Genomic DNA, 9130 nt, shown 5'->3' on the forward strand with positions numbered 1-9130 from the left:
TTTGCCTATTTCCAATGAGAAAACATGTGCATTTGTGTCATTCCTTCACGTAAAGTCCTGGTCATAAGAGCAAAGTTTGTGGGGAATAATGGCAATTTTCTATACTTTTTAGGCATAACCAATTAAAAAATAACACTTGCTACCCAGGGACAAAAATCGTGTTACATAGTGTAAATCAAAGCTGAACTTATTGTGGGCCTCTGCTATGTTGATTTATCTTAAATTAATTGCATGGTGAAGTGAGGAAGCATTAATACTGAGCAGATGAAGGTGGCCAGGCATAGTTTTGGACACATCACCACCTTTTTTCATGGCAGTGTGTGACATTGTCAAGTTTCATCTTCTTGGTTCTTTCGGTAAAGTCACGTAGAAGGGAAGTAATCAAATAATAAAAATAAAACATAATAAAATTATTCTCACGACGTTTCGGCCACAACGCAAGCAGCCGTCCTCAGGTGAAAACCAAGTCCGTCGAGGCGACAGAGTCTGAATGAAACAGCACACGAGCTTGGAGCATATATATAAGCTGGGCGCCTTGACAAAGGAATTTGCATATCAAGAGGAATTTAGCATATGTATGGGAAATGCAGGAATGTGATTAGTACTACATATGCATGTGCATTATGCAGGATTAACAGCATCAAAGGGAGCTGCAGTTGCTGCTGCAGTTGCTGCTGCTGCAGTTGCTGCTGCAGTTGCTGCTGCTGCAGTTGCTGCTGCTGCAGTTGCTGCTGCTGCAGTTGCAACTGCAGCAGCAGCAACTGCAGCTCCCTTTGATGCTGTTAATCCTGCATAATGCATATGTAGTACTAATCACATTCCTGCATTTCCCATAAATATACTAAATTCCTCTTGATATGCAAATTCCTTTGTCAAGGCGCCCAGCTTATATATATGCTCCAAGCTCGTGTGCTGTTTCATTCAGACTCTGTCGCCTCGACGGACCTGGTTTTCACCTGAGGACGGCTGCTTGCGTTGTGGCCGAAACGTCGTGAGAATAATTTTATTATGTTTTATTTTATTATTTTATTACTTCCCTTCTACGTGACTTTACCGAAAGAACCAAGAAGATGAATCCCTGCAGTCACGAAAGCTTTAAATCGAATAAATTGTCAAGTTTGTATTTTCAGTAATGTATATTAACTATTGAACATGGAGGTTAAATCAAACAATAGTTTTCCTCTGGAACTTTTTATAATAATGGAAACAGTCAGGAAAATATCTCGGCACATACGCAGCTGAAGTTAGATCTGTTCATCCGAGCATTCAAGCAAATCTGAGCCTGGCTTCACACCTCGGAAGTTTCGGTTGAACATTAATTTATGCATTTCTGCATAATACAAGTAGTATTATTTTCAACAACCTTTCCTATGTTAGCTGAATTTTTCTTAAATAAATATTACTTTCGTAGCTAGGCAGCCGAAATTGTGTGACTAGAGTTTTGAGTAAACATTCATTTTGAAGATACTAGGGCATCCAGGCATATTTATGACCATTTGCCCTCTCATTGTGTGCCTTAACAGCCCGTGTGATGAATTGGGGAATCTTTTTCACTATATCATGAATATATGAATAAGTATAGACGTGTAAGTCATGTGTGAATGTGTATATATTAATTCCTCTGTGCCTCGATACTGACGTAGATGGTGTGGATATGTTTTTCTGTCTGCAGCCGACGCTTCCTCTGAAGCTTCCTCTGCAGAATTGATCTGATGGAGCGAAGGCACTCGGCGCAGCTCGGTAGAAGGAAACAATGCGACCAGTATGCAAACAGCACGAATCGTACTGGAAATTTGACACAGCACCAGAGAACTCAAACAGGAGAGAAACCCTTCAAGTGCATTGTGTGTGAGAAGGCATTTGCATGGTCATCAAAACTTAAAAGACACCAGAGAACACACACAGGAGAGAAACCTTTCAAGTGCACTGTGTGTGAGAAGGCATTTGCACAGTCATCATATCTTACAATACACCAGACAACACACATGGGAGATAAATCCTTCAGGTGCACTTTGTGCTCGAAAGCGTTTGCACATTCATCACATCTTAAAATACACCAGAGAACGCACACAGGAGAGAAACCCTTCAAGTGCAGTGTGTGCGGGAATGCTTTTGCAAAGTCATCATATCTTAAGAGCCACCAGAGAACACACACGGGAGAGAAACCCTTCAGGTGCCCTCTGTGTGGGAAGGCATTTGCACAGTCAAAAGATCTCCAGAGCCACCAGAGAACACACACGGGAGAGAAACCCTTCAAATGCAGTGTGTGTGAGAAGGCATTTTCACAGTCATCAAATCTTAGAAAACACCATAAAACACACACAGGAGAGAAACCTTTCAAGTGCACTGTGTGTGAGAAGGCATTTACAGATTCATCACTTCTTAAAAAACACCAGAGAACACACACAGGAGAGAAACCCTTCAAGTGCAGTGTGTGTGGGAAGGCATTTTCAAGTTCATTTTATCTTAAAATACATCAGAGAACACACACAGGAGAGAAACCGTTCAAGTGCACTGTTTGCGGGAAGGTGTTTTCACGCTCATCAATTCTTCAAAAGCACCAGATAACACACAGGCATCAGAAGATCCCCAAGGAGTGTAGTCTGAAATCGACTTGTGAAAGTCAAAGTGCTGCAATGAGCCCATCCCTCCTGAAACAAGAACCAGAAGAAAATCCCAGCTTGGAAACTTTAAAAGGTATCAAGGTGAAATATGAAGCGGCAAATGTGAAATGTGAAGAGGAGACAGTGAAGAGCGAAGAAGTGAAGGTAAAATGTGAATATGAAGATTCAACTCCAAAATCGGACCTTGACATCGATGGAGGCAACGTGAAGCAGGAGGAGAATTCTGACTGTGAAGCAGAGCGAGGCAACTCCCAGCAGTTTGTGGAAGTGGAGGTGTGGGTGGACTTCTTAGACAATACAAAGTAAAATGGAGACCCACCCGGAAGATGTGTTAGATTGAGAGAATGAAGCTCCAATAGATTCACCTTTGTCACGGGCCTTTAATGAAAATAACGTTAAGTTGAACACTCAATTCCTAGGTTCAACCTGCAGAGTAAGCACGGACAGTATTTGTGGACCTGTGGGTTGGGTAGATCTCTAACCAGGAGCGAGAGCCAATAAGCTCCCAAGAATTAACTATGTTATAATAATATTAGCATTCATATTGTGCTTGTTTAATTGCCTCAAAGCTACTCGGAGTTTCGTATCATATCTCAACACAAACACTCGAAGAGCATGTTTTATATATGCCTTTTCCAAAAATATATGTTAAGACTGATTCTGCCTTTTTAAAATTTCTTTTAGATCGGGATGTAGCGCTGGGGCACGGAAAGGATGAGTACCCCTGCCTCCTACCTTGCCACAAAAGACAGCTGGGGGATAATTTCTCACAAGTCTGCTTGGGAAGTCATAACATTTAATACAAAAACTGGCAAACCCAAGGGGGGCGAATGAAATTCTGCGGGAAATCCCCAGTTTACTTCAAGAGAAGGAAACAACCCACAAAACAAACATAAGATGGAAACAGCAGGGGTCACGAACCTCCCTGGACAGCGAAATCCACCCAATGCAGTACATCATTAAGAGCTGACTTGGATTTTTTAAATACAACAGTAAAGTTGGAAGCTTAGCTATATCTTCAACCTCAGGATATCAAAATCTAACTTGAGAATAAGAAGCACGGATCCCTGGCGATACAGACGGGGAACAAAGGTAAATAAAACTGTCGGAATATCCTTGGTAACAACTATGGTAGTCCACGAATTTTGGTTGAGCATGAACCAAATAATTATGAAAGTATTAGACCTAGGGTCATTCAGAAGAGATACAATGCGAAATATGTCAATCACACACGACCAAGATATAATATGTATTCCACGGGATCAGACTCACCAACCGCCTTTGTTTTCCAGTAGCTAACAGCACAGTAAATTACGTATGCAGGCTGGCGCCTCCCCCTAACATATCAAATACCACGCAAGAATTCCAAACCGCGACGTGAGTGCTGTGAACACTGCTCTAAACGTACTTAAGAGTCGCTTGCAGAGTAAAAACTGTGGGAAGTTGTACGGTACCAAGCTGTAAGAGGTGTAAAATTATTTTTAAAATTTCCAACACGTGATGAGAGGACGGAAAACATGGCAATAGCAAGCACACCTGTGCACAAGAGGTCACGACTTCAAAAGCCACAGCGCCCCTTTTTGAGAGAGACTGCACGTGTTGAGGCAAAAAAATGTAACACTGCCAACCCGTGATTGGAGCGTGGGGAACGCTGCCCAAAACGTGAACGGAAACATGACGGTAATAAAGACATCCGGACAACAAACAGCCTAAGCGACTTCAAAAGGAAAACAGCTGCCCCTTCGTGAGAAGAAAGAGCCTGAGGTGAAAAAATTCAGATATAACCAAGAACACAAGAACAGAAATCAAGTACTGCGAGTGGCAGGCTCTGGGGATTACCCTCGTGACTGGCAAGATTGATAGGGAGCCCTGCATCGGCAGAAGCCACGCATCACTGATAGTTTTTAAAAAAGGATTGTGTCATTGAGAGAGGCTGCCAGCCAAGGCTGGTACTCGTAGTATTACAATACAAACGTGGGGAAGAGTGCTGTAGCATTACTATTCCCAGGGCGAGGTCGCTGTGTATAGCCAACACATGCGATCATAGAGTGACAATCGTTATGATTGTGCTCAGATCAAAGTCAACCCTTCGAGGAAAAACTCGTGCAACCACTATTCACGAGAGTCCCCTTTAAATTGCAATCCACAGGCAAAGTTTAGTTTTACGGTTGGATCAGAGACTAACACGGAACGATATAACTTGATCTGTAGCGTGCCCTCTGCAGCACAAGTCGTACAGACAACTGGAAGAGGACTCTTGAAGAGGGGGGGAGACGACAGGCGTTGTCTCTCCAGAGTCTCTCCAGTCTACAAGGATCAACAGTGTCTGGTGCCAAGGGGGGTGACGCGCGGCAACCAGCGGACGAGCTGCGTGCGCTGTCTGGCGACGGGATCATTGCGCACATTGACGTAGACAAAGCCGGACCCATCATCCGTGCCAGCACAGGTACCGCCGACAGCGTGACCAATGTGCTGACTCAGCAACCATCCCAGTGGTGGAGAGAGACTGACGATACAGCTGAGAGCACCGTGTGTTCGACACACGCCGACCCAGCGCCCCTGCTGGGGACTTGAGGTGTTTTCGTTACATGGAACGCTGCACCTCGGAAGCCGCTAACTCAACAGTTAGCAAGAAGACAACACGCACATAACGTGCATATTGGTACTAATAAGATTGTTCCAAAAAGTTATCTTTGTGTTTCGAAAAGAGTTGCCATCCCAAGGTGGTGCGTTAACTATTAGTTGATCGTGAAAAGCATTGTTTTGTCCCTTGAGTTACATGAATACGGTCGTTTAAAAGTATTTTAGTCATTCGTTTTCTTTTGATCACAGAATCTTGCCCACGAATTCATCGATGTTAGATTAGCCAATTAATAAGCATCTGTTAGCCAAACAGGCACAACTATCATGCACACTTGTTTCAGGACATTTCGTTAAAATCATAATCTTACCAATTAATTAATTGATGTCTACTTTTGCCATTGGGCAAATATTTCTTTAGCACGTTTTCCTAACGCAGTGTATGGTCGCGCTACTCTGAGGAGTTAGGCGATTTTTCTGTTACTCAGTTTTAACAAACGTAACCATTAAGGGTTAATTGTACGGATCAATGAGTAGGACATCTTCAGGAGTATGGTGTTGACAATTCCGATCATAAGTGTGTTCGCATATTAGAGTGTTTTTAGATATTAAAGTTTCTTAACATAGAAGAGTCTGAGTGGTTTATTCCTAAGTTCATGCATAATCTTAATTATAAGAACTGTATCCTGCTTAACACGTAGGCTTTCGTGACCAATATTATTCATAATAAACGTGTTTGGGTTAGATCGCGTTATTTATAAATCCGTCGTAACCCTCCACCACCAGACACGGCCAATCAGCAAAAAAGTGTCACGTTGACAAAAGACAAATAGTTCACTACTTTAGCCCACCGGTGTGTTCAAGAGTGAATCCACAACATTTACAGTTTTTGAGTACGACGTTTCGCTGATAATTACATCCAGCATCATCGGGCAATTCGCCAGAATGGTGAAGCCCTCACTTGCTCCCGTTCTTAAATAGAGCAGCAGGGTGACGTCATCATTTAACTCATGCAGGTGCGACGATTTCAGGTGGGGTGGGGGGGGTATTGTAATTATATGATAGATTGGTAATCAGTCAATTGTTATGATTAGACCTGACAAATTCGTATAATTAAGATTATGCATGAACTTAAGGAACCACTTACTCGTCCAATCGAGACCCCGCTTCAGGTCACATGCCCTTGAGTTCAATCAGGCCCACTTCCAGTCACTTGCCCCTAGCTCGTCCAATCGAGCACCGTTTCCGGTCACGTGCCCTTAGATTGTGCGACCCGCGGAGGCATCTGTGTCTCTACACTACACCCCCCTTTATAAATTACAGCCGACCCAGCTGTAAAACCCCCCCAATGTAACGTGAATGGTAAGTGTGACAATAACCTCGAACGATGTGCCCCAACAACACAACACAAGAGCCTGGTCTGCCCCCAGTCCGCCCCCGGCTCGCGAGCGAGACCGCCAATGGATGGTGTGCATGAATGGCGGCGTGCTGGCGAGAGTTAATGGAAATGGGCAGTTTTCGAGCGCGTCCTCATCGCCGGGCCCCCCGCCGGGTTGGGGGAGGCCTCCGTGGGTGTTTCCGGCGTGTGACTAGGTTGGCCCGAGGGCCGCGGCCCCCCTCCAAGCGACGAAGGTTGTCCACCCCTGACTCGCGCCAAAACTGGCGACGAGGTCGGCAGCTCTCCAGACCTCAGTAGCTGGAACCCTGAGGGAGAAGAGGCGGAGCATCTCTGAGGCATTGTTCCCGTGAATTCATGCCCCAGATATAGCCCCCAGGGATTGAGATGAATGCGCGTTATTCTGCGGACAAAACGGTTTGAGGCTCGACGAATGTTTAGTGGCAGGGTTGGCCACGATCGCCACTACTTGTACTAGCTCAGTCCAGTAGAGAGCAGAAGAAGGGAGGCCGGATCGGCTCAACAATAATGATTGGCAGTTGGCTCCTTGGCAATCCCTGGGGGGAAGCATCGGGACCAACGGTTGGGACCCCAGGCCCCCGGAAGGGGGCTGGGGTATGAGGTTCTGGAAGGGAGGTGTGGTCAGGGGTGGAGTGAGCCAGGACCCTGTATATAAGTCAGGGCTCTGTGTGTCTCTGTGTGTGTCTCTCTCTGCATGTGTGTCTATGTGTCTCCGGGTCGGGGTTTTGTCTCTATAAAATGTAGCAATCTTCGGAAGAACGTAATCAGCCAGGTGGGGTGTTGACTTGTGTTAGCCGCCTCTCTGTTGTATTGCATTACATTTCTAAGTATACTATGTTTGGTTTTCTAATGAATTCTTACCTGATGATAGTTGCTTATGTTGCATTCGAAACGTCGTATTCTATTATTAAATTAGATTTTTTTTACGTGACTTTACCGAAAGAACCAAAGAGTGAAAAATAAAGTAATGTCAGGCTAAAACCAATTATATCAGACTGAAAGGGACTTAAAACTAACAAGTGCAGTTAGCACGCCCGACATTTAACGTGCTTTTAAGTTATGAAAATACAATTTAACAAATAGAAAACCTAATATAAATATGACATTGCTTAAAAAAATTAAGTGCGTTAAAAAAAGCAATTCATAAAATACTTTGGGAGCATACAGAAAGGCATGGCCACACCTGACAGTCATTGTAATAGCAATGTTCAACAGTTACTCCCACAATGTACGGTAATTAAAACGATCAAAATACCGTACATTGCAGGAGTAACTGATAAACTAGCCAGATGTTTGGAAAAACAAAACATCCGAGTCAGATTTGGCACGGTACATAAAATACAGAAATTTATATCTGGTACAAAATATGTATTACCGAAGCTATCAACAGAAGGTGTGTACAGGATTAACTGCACGTGTGGTAAATATGTTATGTTGGGCAAACAGGACGAATGATCAGCACGAGACTAAAAGAACATCAGAGAAATATTCAATAATCCCAAATACAACTGTCAGCAGTAGCAGAACACGCGTGCCAACAAGGACACTCAATTAATTTTGATAATGTTGAAGTTTTGTGCAAAACTAGCTACTGCTGTCCAAGACTAATTGGATAATCTATCGAAATTTAAATAAATAAAAATAACTTTAACCGTTCGGATACCTACCGCCTTAGTGCTGTGTGGAAGCGTATCATCAAGTAATACATTATTTAAATGCATGCCTACAAAGGGCAGCGTACTTCAATAGGTATTACCGTTGGTAGGGCTATTTTAATAAACAATAGACAGGAAGGACAAGTTCAAAGGGTTCCCATAATGTTGTCTCAGTAATCCCGCCCCCCTCCCCCATTGCGCAAGAGCGCAGAAGCGTGGTCATCACATCTACGCCTCTATAAGAAACGAAACAGTAAGACTTCTCCACAAATGTGTCTGTAGCCTGATGAAGCTAGTTGTAATTACTGGCAAAACGTACTCAAATTGTAAATGTTGTGGCTTGGCTATCCAACACACCGGTGTGCTGTACTAGTGACGAATTGGCATGTGTCTGTTCACGTGACAACCCTTACTAGTTGGCTGTGTCGGGTAGTGGTGGGTTTTAACGACATAATTCACTTCTGCAGTCAATTACTACATATGTACAGCAAGCTCATCTTTAGATGATGCCTCCACCCGTATGCATTCATGTAATGAGTGAAGCCTGTGAATAAGCTGAATGCTGCAACCTCATTGTCTCACACTCCTGATTGTAAATCTGTCGACTCCATTTCACGTGTCCTGCCCCTTGAGCTCTGGCTTCATGAAATTTGCTTGCACAGCTTATACTGTCTGGAATTTCTAAGTCAACGCGACTATTTTCAGCTCGCTACGTCATTCCCTTCCCGAGTTACCAAAATCGACCTTGCGTATAAGTGGGTTAAGGTTGAATTTCCTTGAGTAAAAACATCCTATTTAGAAAAAAAAATCTCGAGACCTTAATTCTTAAGAATTTAGTTCAGTCAGAGATTATT

General features: G+C 43.6%; 1 protein-coding gene across 1 annotated transcript in view; it reads left to right on the forward strand.

The window, feature by feature from the left end:
• Positions 1–8844, forward strand: part of LOC144738218 (uncharacterized) — a 55986-nt gene extending 47142 nt beyond the window's left edge. Inside the window, exon 11 of the mRNA XM_078621215.1 lies at positions 1691–8844. Coding sequence (XP_078477341.1) covers positions 1691–2930 — 1240 coding nt within the window. The 3' untranslated portion in view covers positions 2931–8844. The remainder of the gene's footprint in view (positions 1–1690) is intronic.
• The last annotated feature ends 286 nt before the right edge of the window (positions 8845–9130 follow it).

This window comes from Lampetra planeri, chromosome 78, assembly GCF_965212315.1.
Source record: "Lampetra planeri chromosome 78, kcLamPlan1.2.h2, whole genome shotgun sequence".
Classification (NCBI taxonomy): Eukaryota; Metazoa; Chordata; class Hyperoartia; order Petromyzontiformes; family Petromyzontidae; genus Lampetra; species Lampetra planeri.